Source organism: Tachysurus vachellii, chromosome 15 (genome assembly GCF_030014155.1).
Source record: "Tachysurus vachellii isolate PV-2020 chromosome 15, HZAU_Pvac_v1, whole genome shotgun sequence".
Classification (NCBI taxonomy): Eukaryota; Metazoa; Chordata; class Actinopteri; order Siluriformes; family Bagridae; genus Tachysurus; species Tachysurus vachellii.
In genome coordinates, this window is record NC_083474.1 from 5,953,683 (window position 1) to 5,970,060 (window position 16,378).

General features: G+C 34.7%; 1 protein-coding gene across 2 annotated transcripts in view; it reads left to right on the top strand.

Annotated features, from left to right (window-relative positions):
* vmp1 (vacuole membrane protein 1) overlaps nt 1-16,378 on the top strand; it is a 29,286-nt gene that overhangs the window by 1,267 nt on the left and 11,641 nt on the right. For both annotated transcript variants that reach the window (XM_060887720.1, XM_060887721.1), the window contains exons 2-7: nt 476-566; nt 1,730-1,862; nt 7,795-7,885; nt 10,337-10,447; nt 14,031-14,198; nt 15,456-15,587. In XM_060887720.1, the coding sequence (XP_060743703.1) occupies nt 488-566; nt 1,730-1,862; nt 7,795-7,885; nt 10,337-10,447; nt 14,031-14,198; nt 15,456-15,587 (714 nt within the window). In that variant the 5' untranslated portion in view covers nt 476-487. The remainder of the gene's footprint in view (nt 1-475; nt 567-1,729; nt 1,863-7,794; nt 7,886-10,336; nt 10,448-14,030; nt 14,199-15,455; nt 15,588-16,378) is intronic.

A 16,378-nucleotide genomic window follows, 5' to 3' on the forward strand; every position in this document is an offset into this window, starting at 1 on the left:
CTAGCACTAAACTTGCACTAAATTCTCAGGTTTCTCTATGTTTATATTTAACACTTTGCACTATTTTATTACACTTTATTAAGCATTTCTTACATTTTCTTTCATTTTGCACCTTAAATGTTAAGAGATAATTGTTAAGTGTTCATTGTGACTTTAGACTTATGTTTACATTATAATTAGTTGAGTTTTCCTGGTTGTTGACGTTTCTGTCTTAATAACTGAGGGGATTATGATCAGAGGAAGCTTAAGTTTAAAATAAAAATGTTTAAATGTTATATATTTTTCTCCTGGTCCTTATTTTAAATGGGTCATAAAAAAATATCAATAATTACCAATATCGACCGATATGAAACACTGATATCGTGATACAGTTTTCAGCCGTTGGATCACTGACTCAAACGATGATCGACGTCAACACGTACTCAACAAAGAAGTGAAAAATAAAAAAAATCTGTTTTGTTTCAATTCTCCTCAGGTGTTCGGAGCCATGGCTGAAACTGCAGAAGATTGTGAGTTTCCACAAAGGCGACTCGGAACTAAAGAGAGTCGCAATGGCAATTTTAAAGGTCAGTATAATGGCAAAGAAGATTGACAACCTTGCCATGCTGAAAATTTCCAGTTTTACCGGTCAATCGTCAACTGTAGATACCAGCACTATGTGTAGATAAACAGCCTTGGGTGTATATGTGTGTTTTTCATGTCAATACTGATTTACCGGCTTATCTTTTCCGGTATTTTCCAAGTGACATCCACTTTCTATATGCATTTTTGTTGCACTTTCACTTTCAGCACGTGTACGTGTTCCTTGTTCTCAGCATTTGTTCAGTCGAACCCCTTCAACTTCAATGATTTGCCTTAGCTACCCTCTGAGATCTAAAGCAGACTAACGTAAAAAGTGACTTTTGCTTGTTCAAGAAGGTTCTTTCTTTCTTTTTTCTCATTTTTAGCTTTTGCGCCTGTTTTAATCTACGCAACTTTGCAACCACAAATAAAGATTTCTACTTTATTTGGAAAGCTGCTTCAAACATCATACATCACAGACTTGAGGAAGGCTTTGTCTTTGTTACAGTCTGTGCATGTAAATCCAAACTTTAAATATTCCACTCTGTACTTTACTTACACAACCATTCTTGTGTTTCTCGTGTTTCTTCTACTGACAACGTGTCTCTTCTAAAAGATGAAGCCGCTTTTAGAAACAAAGAATGATTCGTCCAGCTAACGCTGTAATTTATATTTAACTGTAACTGTCTCTTCACATGAACCATGAGTTTTTTAGTAACTCTGACACTTTATGTATTATGTGACAATAGTGTTACACTATTCATTGTTTTAAATAATTTCCTTAAAAAATCTGTCTGTCTGTCTGTCTATCTGTCTGTCTATCTATATGTCTGTCTGTCTGCCTATCTATATATATCTATCTTTGTTTTATTTTTATATATATATATATATATATATATATATATATATATATATATATATATATATATATATATATATATATATATATGTATGTGTGTATATATATATATATATGTATGTGTGTGTGTGTGTGTGTGTGTGTGTGTGTGTGTGTGTGTATATGTATGTATATGCTATATATGTCTATGTCACACAAAGCCACCACAAACCACAGGTTTAGAATCCCTGCTCCGTGTGGTTGTAATGTTGACCCTAGCTGTTGGTTGAAATGCACTGGATGACGTGTGATCTCTCGTGTTCGTATCAGATATGTCAGTCAGAGAACGACGGCAGCAAGAACGAGAAGAGCGTCTCTCTCTGGTGCTGTGGAAAAAGCCTGTCCAGACGCTGCAGTATTCTCTCTTAGAGACACTCATCACTTTAAAGGAGTGGACCTGGAAGTAAGCTCCTTGATCTTGTTGTATTTTTCATGATGTTTGGGAATGTGCAGGGTTAAAGCATAAACCTTAATTTCCTTTATATTTCTCCCTATCTGGTCCATAACTTAAAAGTTTTATTTTTTTTTCCTCCCACAAGAAAATGATTAATAAATATTATTAAATTTTATCATTGTGATGCAAATTCTTAGGATCACGTCATATTTACTACACTACATAGTTAGTTTTTAATGGAATATTTTGATGATTCCAGAAAAAACACACAAAAAAAAAACAAACAAAAAAAAAAACGCAGCATTATGTTGTTGATAATTATTAAACTGACTGAATGGGGATCAGTGGTGTTCACTTACTATAGCTCTCCTTACATTAGGTGAACTTTGATATGTCAGTCTGAAACCCTGCCCCGATCCCACCCCCTTATCACAGAGCAAGCGAGAAAACACAATGCCTGTAGATGACCTACAGCACACAAAGGGCTCTGCATCGGTAACAGCTGATACAAATCCATATTTAAGTAAAAGTTGTAAACTTTTGGTGCTTTTGCTTTCTAACTCTTACTCTCGGACATGTGTCTGTTTTTAACTAAGACTACTGTAATCTGTTAATAGTCAGAAAGCAGAAGTGTACAGACGTGTGTGTGTGTGAGAGAGAGACAGTGATCAAAATTAGAAAATTAGATTTTTTTTTTTTCTTTCAACTAGAGTGTTAAAGCAGTAAAGATTAGTATTAGGTATAAAGGCTTCTGTTTGGAATGACTTCAGCACATCATTAGTCTCTTCCGTGGTTCAGTGACTGGAGTGGTGATTAAAATTAAATTATACAACGAGCATAATAACAAACACAAAATGCATAAAAATACCCTTCACCACGGTCTTAGTCCACTGCCATTTGTAGATATCAGTGTTGTATAAAGTACTAGAAAGCAATACTTGAGTAAAAGTACAAGTATCATACTAGAAAAAGACTTTGGTGGTAGAATATTACTCAAGTAAAAGTCTTAAAGTATCTGATATTTACTGTACTTAAGTATCAAAAGTCATTTTTTGATATTTAATGTACTTAAGTATTTGAAGTAAAAGTAAAAAGTAAAACTTCAGTGATTTTCGTTGATTTCAGTGATTTCGGCATAAGAGCAGGGGTGGTTCTAGGATTTCATCTTTAGGGGGTTTTAGCCCTCAGTGAGAATTTAAAACAAGAAGAGGTTTATATTATATATTATATGACCACATAGTAAGCCAAAAAGTTATGGTATTATTAAATGGCAAAAGTGGACACCAAAATTTTATGCATGATGTAATGATGCCAGTCTTGAATCAGATCAGTTCATGTATGTGTGCATTCTCTACAAACAGTGTGTCTAATGAATGCAGTCATTAATAAAAAAATATTCACAAGACAAAGACCAAATCAATAAATGTTCTTTTTATTTAGTATTGAATGGATTGTTCGCATTAATATTTTGTTTGTGCTACAACTGTGGTAATAAGAATAGTGAAATTTCACCGCTTTTGGTTGCCGTATTTGCAGCTTTCAGCCGATTAATGTTATAGATAAACGCCTCCAGCTCTGACTGCGCGTGCACGCTGCGTGTCCCTGTGCTTCTCCGTAGAGCGTGCGGACGTGCATAATGCAATCTAGAAGCAGTGATTCGCCAAACCTCCCTTATTGCAGTCGCACACATTTCTTCTGATTTGATTGATGCTTAGTGGAAATGTAGTGGAGTAAAAGTATACATTTTATCTAGGAAATGTAGTGGAGTAAAAGTGAAAGTTGACATAAATTTAAAAAGTATTTGTACTCTGTTACATTACAACACTGGTAGATATTGTGAGTTTCAATAATTGATTGTCCTTCAAGTTCATGGCTTTTTTTCTTTAAAAAAATTCCTTCTTTTTTTGCTTCTTTGCATCATTTGACCGCTTATCGTTACATATTATGCAGAGAGTGCATCAAAATCACCTTTAGGAATAAACCCGTATTTTAAGCATGATTCCCGATATCTATCTATTAAATGTAGCTTTCTTTTTCTTGGCAGTCGTAGGCGCTTCTTCTGTCTCATCATTGGGCCTTTTTTCCCGTTGTGAAGTAATTTTCTGTTTCAGTTAACTTGGTGAAGTAATACAACTACTGCATTGGTGCATTAACTGGAAAAATAAACACACACTTTAGAACGTCTGTAGAATGCTTAGTTCTGATTGGTTGACGCGAGTGTGTGAGTGTGTGTGTGTGTGTGTGTGTGTGTGTGTGTGTGTGTGTGTGTGTGTGTGTGTGTGTGTGTCCAAATATTTTGAATTACATTGCATTAATTAGTCTGGCAATTTTTTATATTTCCAGAAAGAAAGTGACCTATTATATAGCCAAAGACTTTTCAGACAAAGACATAATGAAGTGTGTCAGGGATGATCTGCACAAACAGATTCTCCAGAAGGATTGTCAAAACGCGTTATTAACTTATTATTTTATTGACTACCATTTGAGTAAAAAAATAATCATAACAATCATAAAAATAATCATAATATTTCCCTTAATTTTAGTTCCTTAAATATTTAGTTTGTCCCCTTTTTGGTTTTAATGACTGTGCACTTGAGCTGGAATTCCTCAGCATGTCGTCTCCTGGAAAAGATTAGACACGAGGATATTTTGTACAAAGCAGTTAAGCTGGTCAATATCACAAAATTATATATATATATATATAAATAGGGACCTAGAAATAATGTGGAATGTTGAATAATACAATATTATCCAAATACACACACACACACACACAATATTCCACTTGAATTATTTGATATTCGTGATCTTGAGAATTTACTTTCTGTTTTTAGGTTCATCAGTCTGTTAATAATCATTAATGTTTATATAAACAAAATTATTCTCTTTACTTATGGGGGAAAAAAACGGATCCAGAATTTTAATGTGCCAGACTTTTGGACCTGACTGTATATCAACAACTTTTATATTTAGACTCCTGAGCCTGTATTCACGAAGATTCTAAGTCTATTTCTAACTATAAATTTTAACTGCAGAATGATTCAGGACCAATCTGAGTAACTCTGAGAAAGGAAAATATAACACATTTTATCGTAGAGAGGAGGCTGGGCTTAATTGGTTGATTGGTTGTTTAAAAAAAAAAAAAACCAGCACTTTTAAAATCTATTATAATCTATTGTAATCTATTATTACTGGTATTTAAGAATGTAAGATATTTAAGGCTTTATCGTGTAGAGATTACATTCGTGACCGATCATATTAGAGATGCTCTAACATCTGTATGTTACTAATGTAATAAATGTAAACATCTCTGACACAGAGCAGAAATGTCATGGAGACAAATTATATTATTTCTGCCTCTATTTTCAGAGTTTCAGTTAGTGTATCTCTAAATGCCACAGCAGCAGAATGTGTGTGTATATAATGTCATTTCTGCACTGTGTCTGAGATGTTATCTTTAATATAACTGATCACAAAAATAATCCCTACATGATCTAATCTGTATCATCGTATTAACTCTCTATCATTATTAAATATTGTATACAACACATTTCCTCTCCCTCTTCACCTTTCAGCCATTTTCTCCTCTGATAAAGAAACTCTTTAAGCCTCTTAAATATCCTCCTCTTCACTCCTAACACTTTTTGACCTTATGAGCTCTTTTAAGGGTTTAAGATTCTTTGTGAATAACTTTTTCTCTTTACCATGAACTTCTCTTTAATTTTAAGGGGAAACACCCACATTTCTAAGAACTTTCTAAGACTTTTGTCACTAGGTGAAACTTTACACTAAGAAATTTTCATGAATTCGGGCTCTGGTCTCTGATCCCCACTAACACACACACCACACAGAGATGTATATATATATATATATATATATATATATATATATATATATATATATATATATATATATATATATATATATATATATATATATATATAAAATGATGCGAGGAGTGGAAAAGTAGCTAAACATGAACCTCATGCTTGAAAGACAGAACTGTGCATGTTCCACAAATGTATATTTCACTCCCTCGTTTACACAAAATACAATTTTGTAAATGAAACTGCCGTTTTGTTGCAGCAAATGAAATGTCATTTCACTTCCTCAATGAAGATTTCCACGAAACATAACGTCCTCCACCCTTAGACTTCCCCATGGAGAAGAACAAAAGATAACAGTTTTTCCGCTGTTACAAGGCGCCGACACAGGAGGGCACAGAAACGTTTTTTTTTTTCTCTCTCTCTCCTAAGTCTTCTTAGAGAAAACATCACCACGTTAATGATTTTATACATGGACACATGAAATTCTTGTCCAGCTGAGATTCTCGTCAGTATCTCGATGACTCAAAGGACGACTGGTTAAAAGTTTGTAGGATGTTTACGATGACTGGTTTATCCAGTCGTTCCTGAGATATCGAGATACTGACTGATATTGAATCACTTTAAAGACGGTCAAAGTCACAACAAGGTCAAATGTCTGAAATAGTTTTTCGACGTATTCCTTCCTGACTGAAGTAAACTTTAAGGATATTTCACACACATACGAATATGTAATCATAAAAATTATTTTATAATTATTAGCAATAATGGGGGAAACCAAGCCTTGTTTGTGGTAGAGACATCAGGTACTTTTTTTTTATTTTTTTAAACTGTATTTTTGTTTTTTTTTTCCTTTTTTTAACATTTTTTTTTAATATAAATTGTTTATTGTTAGGCTTTATGGGGTTTATGTGATGCTTTGGCTATACCAGTCCTTATACAGGTAGTTTTAATAGAAACAGAGAAACGGTACCATATTTGATTGAACGCATTGACATAAAGCTGTGCTTTATTTCTTTCTTTCTTTTTTGTTATAAATAAAATAGTCGATTCCTTCTGCCCAATCAGATTCGAGAACAGGAGACAATTTGATGGTGAAGTACAGCTCTATAGCTTTTATTTAAATGGGTGCACCAAACTGTTCAAAGGGTTTTCACACTATGCGAGATGAAAAAATAGCAACAAAAAAAATCACACCTGGCAACCCGGAGCATTATAACAGTGAAGTAAAAATTACAGACATTTTTCTCTGAGAATAAAAACAGCAGATGAGTCATATATGAGTCATATGGGATATATGCAATGATCAATGGTTATATGAAGGTGTTCTTAAGATCTCTTTCTGAAAGCTGTGCTAAAAGACGTGCTGCTCTTTTTTCCGTCATTCCTCTGTAAATAGAGTTTAAAAAAAAATAATTAAGAAATACTAAAGTCTATCAGTGTGTGTCCGATTTGTCCAAATTATTTAATAATATATATCTGTTAAATATACTTATTAGGCATGTCACTGAAATATTTCTAATTTTTACATTTTACCTCGTCTTATTTTTTTATACTCTTAATTAATAAGCCCCAGTGACAAATTTTTAACATTTTATAAATAGGATTGTTCATCATTCTGCTTGAGCTGTGAATTAAATCGCTGGTTGTTTTAGATTTGTGTTCTGCGATGGTCAGAAGAATCAGAGGTGTTTAGTGATTATTGAACTTTATTGCATGTTTCTTATTGTTCACTGGGTTTACAAATTCTCCTTCTCTCCTGAAATATAAGACTGGGGTTTTGTTTTTATTCTATTTTATTTTCCGGTTAAATTTAATAATATTTATTTATTTATATTATAATAAAAAATATATTTATTTATATTATTATTATAAAGGTATTTATTTAAATTATTATTATTAATATATATTTATATAAGTGTGTGTGTTTTATTTATTTATATTTATTATTTCTACACCTGGAGTGTTTCAACGAGATTTATGGGATGTGTGGAGTTTCTGTCGGTTCAGAAATGACAGCGACGTTTGAATACATCTGGATTAAATGTAATAGAAATGTACGGCATATATACAGTTATGTTTATGTGTAAACTTTATTTCTCTCTCTCTGTCCATAGGCTCTGGTACAGAAGATATTCAGTGTTTTTCGTGCTAGTGCTTTTTTCAGTCTTCACAGTGGCCTACTCAATAGAAGGATCTCATCAAACGGTGAGATTTTCATATCCTTATCAAACAAGTGCACTTTTTATTCTCCTGTACTTTTAGTTTTGCTTTCTTTATATATGACTTTTATCACGAAAACGTTATCGTACGTGTGATATTTCTTTCTTATCCCAAGCTCTGACTGTCGCTCCAGCTTTAAATCAAATCATACCATACCAACTATAATAACAATCAGAGGTGGACTAAGTACAAAAATCCTGTATTAAAGACAAATTTAAAGACATGCAGATCTTCTGTTTACATTTCTGCTGAAGTTACTATAGTACCTGCTTTTATCTGTACTCAAGTGTCCAAAGTAAAAGTAGAGATTTTTGACACAGCACAGTCTCAGTGCGTCTCTCAGCCCTAAAATCAATATATTTACAGCATTCGGTTGAAGTGCTTTTGAAAACTATATCATTCAAAACATCTATACTGGTTTACATTACTGCTTCCAGTTGAAATTATATGTAATATGTTTAAGTTTAATTAAGAAGAAAATGTTATTCTCTGTAAAACATCTGTGGGGAAAAGGTGAAAGTTTTTTTTTTCTTTATTCTTTTTCTTTTTTCTTTTTTTTTGCCAGTAAGTTGGAATTTAAAATTAAATCAATCCCTCATTGATTTTTTTTCTTTTGATTTCCCTCATTATGTATTTATTTAATACCTTACAGCAACCTAAGTTGAACCAAAGTGCTTCACAGCATTAAAAAAACAATAATAAATAAATAAAATAAATAACAAAAAATAAGTTTCAATAAAATAGCAAAACCAAGACAATGATTATAAACCAAAAGCCATTCTAAATAATTTAAAAAATCCATAGAATCCACCCTTTTTTTTTTAACATAATTTATTTTTTATGTATTATATTTTATTTTAACTATAATGCACAAAATATTTGTGTCTATTGTGTATATACACAAATATTCCAGAGAGAAAGAAAGAGAGAGAGAGAGAGCGAGAGAGAGAGAGATTCTTTTGGGGTGGATTTATTTCTTGTTCAAACTATTTATAAATAAATGATCTACATAATCATGTAGGCTACGCGCTTAATCTTTGCTTCTGGGTTATTAAGTATTTTTAAGTTGAATGACACAAGCGTGAAGTTAAAATATTTCTTGGTTATTTTTCATCTTTTTTATATACGCATCCGGTGACGCGTATTCCCACTCAAATGTGGTGGTTAAAAATAAACTATATTCATGCTTAATTACTGAGGTGAAACACTTCATTATCTCCAACATGCATTGCATAGAAGGAGAGATATTCCGGAGCGTTCTAAGCTTAAGAGTAATGTTTTTAAGATTTTTAATTGTTTTATTTGTTTGTTTGTTTGTTTGTTTTTGTTTGTTTGTTTATTTGCAACTTTTAAACAGGAATTGAAACAATTGAAAGGCATATTGTTTTGAATTGAATTATTTTTCACTTTGAATTTGTGCTGATTTCAAGGATTTTTTTCAGCCTATTTAATTTTCTCCTGCTTATATATTGTTTATAGAATATAGTATCATTTCTATGGCCAACGGAAGTATAGTTCTGCTTCTGGTGCAGGATTTTTAGGAATTTTTTTTTATAGGAATTTTTTTTCCCGCTTTATATTTCTTTATTTAATTTAATTTTAAATTTAATTTGTTACCGAATACCAAGAAAAACGTACCGTTTCCGGTAAATCAGTATAAAATTTGCAAAAAGAAAAAAAAAAAGGAATTATTTATTTATTTATGTTATTAATTCGGAATAACTTGTTTCAGTTTTTTTGTTTGTTTGTTTTGTGTTTTGTTGGACTTCTCAAATAAACTTGAAAGCGTTTCCATGGTGATTTTTTTTTTTTTTTCTTTTCTGTCAGGAGACATTTAGTGTTATTTTCTTTATTTATTTATTTTTGAAGTAGTCTCCAATGTTTGCAGTTTCTCGCTAATATGACAAGCTGCTTTTCTTTATTAACTTTTAAATAGAGGGAGAAAAAAATCGACAGAGAGGCCGGTGAGGGAAAGACTGATAGCCGAGACTGAGAGAAGCAGTGAACTAAACATTACATTTAAAATTCATCCAGATGATAAGTGTCATTTTTAATAAATGAGAAAATGTATGCAAAATAGGTGGTAGAACAAAAGAGGAAGAAAAGGCTTGAGGACTCCTGTAAATACTGTTACAGGAAAATACTTTGTCAACATCAGTGGAAACAGATCACACCACATCATCTTTGAATTATTTTGTTTTTTCTTATCAAAGCAAATTCCTTACACATCACACAATGTATTTATGTACACAAATCTACAGTTCGATCTGCTTGCTTTTAGTCTTTCCTCACTCTAAAAATCAACCTTTTTTTTTTGCTAGCTTTGTACTGTACATTTTGTTCCTCATCATTGACCTTGTTTGTTGAAAGAGAGATTTTGAAATAATCTTTTTTCTTCTTTTTTTTTTCCCCCCTCTTCTGTTTTTAACCCTGCAGTATGTACAGCATTTGGAGAAGCAGATCCTTTGGTGTTCCTACTGGGTAGGCTTGGGGATTTTGTCGTCAGTAGGCCTCGGCACAGGCCTTCACACTTTCCTTCTTTACCTGGTAAGATAAGCAGAAATTAAAAAATAAAAAACATGCCAAATGATCAAAATGTTAAAATTGGTTTTAGATTATATTTTTTTTTGGTTTAGGCATATTGACAAAACTAAGTGTGGATTTTTCTGATGAATTTCAGCCAGAGACCTAACTAACTAAATGATGCGTCACAGGCAAATATGGAAGTTCCCCATATCAACTGTCAGCTTGTCCAAAAATAGAGCTAAAGTGCCTCATGTCAGTGTGGCTTTTTTTTTTTTTTTTAACAGCATGTAGTGAAACCTCATTGTCAGATTTGACCTTTCTTTCTCTTTCTCTCTCTCTCTCTGCTCTGTCTTTCTCTCTCTCTCTCTGTCTCTCTTCCTCCCTTCCTTTCTTGAATCTTATTTAGAATACACACTTTTTTTTAAACAGCTAGATACGAAATGATCGATAGCACTGTTTCAGTACAAGTTTCTCAGGCTGCGCTTCTCACGGTGTGTCGTGCCTTATGATGGAATGACGTACTCATCAGCACTGAATCAGACTCATCAGACTTCTGGTCAGCTCTGATGAAGTCATCACCGACACAGTAATGACTCGAGCTTTCTGACAAACAGGGATGTGAAACTGCTAGTGTGGTGTGGTTTTTCAGTCTAGCCCATCAGACAAGAACACAGTGTTTTCCTTGCCTCTGAATTTGACCAAATCGGTTTGTGCTGCGGGCCTTTAATACTAGGAGCTGGAAAAGTTTGCTCTCTCACATTACCGGATGAACGTGTCGCTGTTTAAACATGAGGCAGCAGGCTAATAAAAAAAAAGAAAGAAGAACAGCTGAAGATTAAGCATCTGTAATATTTCTGCTGAGTGTGTAATAGCCTGTGCATGTTTTTAGGATTTGAGCACAAACACTTGTTCATGTAGCAGAGCAAAGTGACCTCATGCCTCATGTCTGGGAAAGCAAAGTTATTTTAACTCTCCCAAGTGTTTGGTGTCACCTGATCCGGCTCTTCCAACTCGTCTGCGTCATCACCCCATGGTGAGATCATCTTCGACCTGTGACTTGATCTGAGGCTCTCTTGACTCCGTAGCCGAAGCTGCGCTGACCACACGCATTCCTCAGCTTTAGCAGGCATCTGAAGCGCGAGTGTCTGAGGACCAACAGCATGCCTGAGTGGCTTATCCTGTTCCAACAAAGTTCGCTGCCACATATTTCCTCCAGTTTTCCTGAAATTCTTTAGCTTTGTTCTAATAGCACCCACACCCTCTTATATGGAGGTGTCAAGCTGACAAGTGAAACCGGAAGAGAAGTGGAAAAAAAAAAATTGCTCGTCATTCCAACCAATCCCCGATAAGCCGCCTGATCAAAAATGACTAACTGATTAAACAGGTGAAAGAAAACCTGAGCCGTTACTCAATCTTTTAGATAAGATCAGACAGCCTTGCTTTATTAGATCTAATAGTGACTAACCCACTGACTACTACTGCGCAAATGAACGTAAAAAGAGAGGAGATTAAGACCTTTTACTAATCCCCTGTAGGGGAAATTCAAGAAGGTTTGTTCTGACTTTTACAGATCTGCCTTTGAAAATTTCAAAAGCGTAAACTGAAATGCGAATACAAAGTCAGGAGGGAACATATCAGAACTGTAAAACACCCCAAATGAATTGGTAGTTAGATGATTGAAGTTGCTTTATATGAGAGCATGTTGGGTAAATCATGGGACAACGTGAAAATAGGGTCAATTTTGACTGTTGACCAATAAAATGTATTGAATTACTTAAAAAAAAAAAAAAAAAAAGGTGAAACAATTCAGAAATAAAAGGTACAGATTGCTGCCTGGTCACATGCCTGAAATGACTTGACCAAAAAAATTGGTAGCTAATGTAAAGTTGTAATGTAATGTAAACTTTTCACTACTAGTTTAAAAGAAAAAACACACAAAAAACCCCACAATCTTAAACCTAGTGAACCAGTGTTATTGTATTTATTGATAGAGACTTCAAAGCACTTTTGTACATCATCCTGGATAAGGGTTTCTGCCAGATGCCATGAATGTAGTTTGTAGTCTGTATTAATAAGATAAAAGAGACCTTTATTACAGACCAAGGAAACCGATTGAGTTCCTCTTCTCGCAAAAAATGTTTGAGCCCTCGACCAAAAATAATCGCTGAGACGTCAGAGTTGTGTCGGTGAATCCAATCTAAATGATATTACTAAAAAATATTTATAAAATAAAATAAATAAATTGCTCATGTGCAAGAGAGCAGGAAGGTTATATGACTCTTTTACACCGAACGTCATTTCCTCTATTCGTCTTTATCAGGAAATAAAGGAAATAGGATGATGTTTCCCCTTATACCTGTGTGTTCACACTCACTCATGTACAACACTCTACCATCAGTCAGCTCATCCGTCAGCTGGCGTGTGAGATTTGGACGTCACGTATTCCGTAGTTTCAGAATTGAGGTGCTTTTATAAAAGTTATAAGTTTGTTAAATCTTCCAGGAAGCTAAGAATAATAATAAAAAAAAAAATCCTGGATCCGAAAGCTACTTGTTCCAGACACCAAGGCTACTGTTTAGTCCACTGTGAAATGTGGAGTTTTATTCCCCTCTTTTTCTTTTTAATTTGAGGTCTCATTTTGTTTGGTTTGGATGTTTTATTGCACCTCACATGCAAGTGATTCTGCAACTATTCAGTAGTTTCTTTGTCTGATGCACTTCCATTTCTGAAGAATGGATTTTCTTAATGGTTGGTCACGGTTCCTCAAAACACTTTCTGTTCCCTTCTCTAGCCGTGTAAAACGTCAGTAACCTTGACCCTTAACTGCTAACGGCAAACTGTTTGTCCGTTCGAGCCTGTCTGAACTTTTCAGCTCATAAATAAGTCTAAGTAAAAGTAACCGTTAATGTAGAAGTGGTTCCTAATATTTAGGCTATTAAATAAACATGTACAAAACAGTTCATCCAGAAACCAAGATTTCAGTCAATTGTATGTTTTAAAATGGTTGTCTTGAGCTTATTAAATGGTAAGTGGGGCCCCAGCTGGGGGTGGTCTCCTCACGGTGGGGTCGGATCAGTCTGACCAGTGTGTCATGAGTTTGCAATGCGTTTGAACCGTGGTGGCTTTGTATATGAAACGCTCCCCTACCAAGATTCCCCAAACACACACACACAAACACACACACACACTCTTTACTGGACATCACAGACTTAATATAGCATTTTTTTGTCTTGGTTGATTGTTTAGTCTACTGGTTAAATACTTTTGTGAGCAATGCATTACCTTTTACTTCCCATGTCTGCGAGTGCCATGGCCATGCCAAGTACATTGCGTGAGTCTGAGTTTAATAAAAGACAGTATGTCTATGGGAAGTGTTGTCTTCTTAGAGAGGTTACAGTGCTGGTGATGCATCATAAAAGCCAGTTGTTATGATTGGTGCTCTAGTCTGATTAATGTGCTGGAGACTTGTACCTCAGACTTCTCCCCCCTATTATCTTCACATCTTAATAAAGTCTATTGCTTTTATCTCGGTTGATGTGCACATTTTTTTGTACAAGAGCAAAGAACAGGAAAAGGCTTACAGTCATGATTCTTATCTATGCAGGGCCCACACATAGCCTCTGTCACACTGGCTGCGTACGAGTGCGGCTCTGTGAACTTCCCCGAGCCGCCATACCCGACTCAGATCGTGTGTCCAGATGAGAAGGGGGTCCAGGACAGCGTGTCCCTCTGGACCATCATGTCTAAGGTCCGGCTAGAAGCCTGCATGTGGGTGAGTGCTACTTGAAAACGTTTAATCACCTTCCGTCTTCTACATTTAGTCCACACTCATCAAAGCTTTCACACATGACTGGAGAAGTTGGAGTGTGTTACAGTGAAATAACATCCAACAGAAACCACATCAAATAAAATGAATCAATTCATTTTAAAAGCACTAAAACACAAAACAGCAAATGAAAAATAAATAAATAAATAAATAAATAAATAAACGGACGAGGCAATAAACTCCTGGGAAAATAAATACATTCCTAAATTGGGTTTAAAATTGTCCATTGAGGGAATGCGATTATAAAGGCGGGTATGATGGCCCATAATCTGCAACACAAAAGGACTGGTCATCTTTAAACCTCAGAACCACTGAATTGTTATAAGCATTTGGATCCTCTGCAGAAGGTCATGGAGAAAAAGAAGAAGAAAGGGTGAAAGGAGGTCAGAGGTATAGCTTGGTGCCATGCTGTGTGGAGACTTAAAATAAAACAAATAATAAAACCTTCAGCTCAATCCTGTATTTGACTGATAGCTTGGGAAACGAGGTCAGGGCAGGAGAGATGCTTTCTCACGTTCTGGTGCCGCCCAGGAGACCAGGAGCTGAATTCAGGACACGGTTGTCTCATGGAAAGGGAATTTCAGTTACAATATGAAATTAAAGCATGAACACCTTTTTATTAAAAAAAAAAAATTAAAAAAAAGTAAATGTTTTTCTTGGTAACTCAAAATGAATTTGGACATATTTTGGGTGGAAAACATTATTTATTTATTTTGCATTAGCTTTGAATATTATTTGATGAGGAACATCAGATTAAAACAATAGAGCTGGTCAATATAATAATTATATTATTTATATAATACACTTTTCTGTCTTTTTTTTTGTAATAAAATTTTTTTTTTTATTTTCACATTCATGAAAGAAGTGATTTGACTTCAAATTATTGTATATTTTATCAATAATTAAATATATTCGCTTCCTTTTCCTTCCGTATTTGCAGACGTTAAATAAAAGTTATTTTCAAATGTAACACAACAATTTTCTGGCAGCCAACCGTAATATTTCTACAGAAAAGTCTTCATATATTGTGGAATGATATTTTTGCCATATGGCCTATGAATGAGAGACAGTGAATGAGAGAATTTACATCAGTCTTTTTTTTTTTTTTTTTTTGGTTTTGTTTTTATTAGTCATTTTTAGACTCATTTTGAATGAATCATTGATTAAAAGTTTGACTTATTCACGTACGTACGTATTACGCAGGGAGCTGGTACAGCTATCGGAGAACTTCCTCCATACTTCATGGCCCGAGCGGCCCGTCTGTCTGGATCTGAACCGGATGATGAGGACTATGAGGAATTTGAAGAGATGCTGGAACAAGCCGAGAGCGCGCAGGTGAGGATTGCGTTCATCATGACACATGCACATTGCACAGTTGCAAACGTGCTCATTGGCTTGTGTGCTAATGTTGTTGTTGTTGCTGTTAATGATATTTTTGAATTTCTCAAAGCAGTAAGCAGCTGCTTTAACTGTATCAGTCGTCCTTTTGCATCATCAAATCAGTCTCTGTATGAGTCACAGGATGTGTTTTGATCATGCTGCAGTGTACAATGAAGCATTTAGCAATAGCAGTGAACTCGGGAACATTGTGGCCTCCTTGCACCTTGGAATTAAGTACTTCTTCAGGCATTCCAGTGCACCCTGTGGACTTTTCTTTTTTTCTAAAGTTTTTTTTCTTTCTCCTCCGGACATGAAGGTGCTAATCCCCCCTTTAGACATCAGGTTATTGGATCCTGTCAGCTTTCTGATAGATCTCGGTGACTACCTCGGTGTTGTGGTTTACTGCTCCTGGTCATGTGACCACTTCTTTGAAAACCCCTCCCTTGACTTCCAGTAAACCCTTTGAGCTGCGGGTGACTCATAATGAGAGCTTCCTTTTAATTATGTGCCGTTAGTGTCTGAGTGGACCTCACGTGGACTATTCCTTTCACCGGCAATGTTTTAATTGCTTAAATGCTTAAAGCAGGATTCAGTGTGGCACCTTTCAGCAAATGCTGTTTCAGCAAAAAATCTCCCTTCTTTCACCAGTGTGCTAGGAGAGTCTAAAATAAACAATTTCATTCAGTCATCTGTTTCAACACACTGTAGTCTGAAAGCAGCTTTTTTTTTTCCATTTCAGTGCTCAA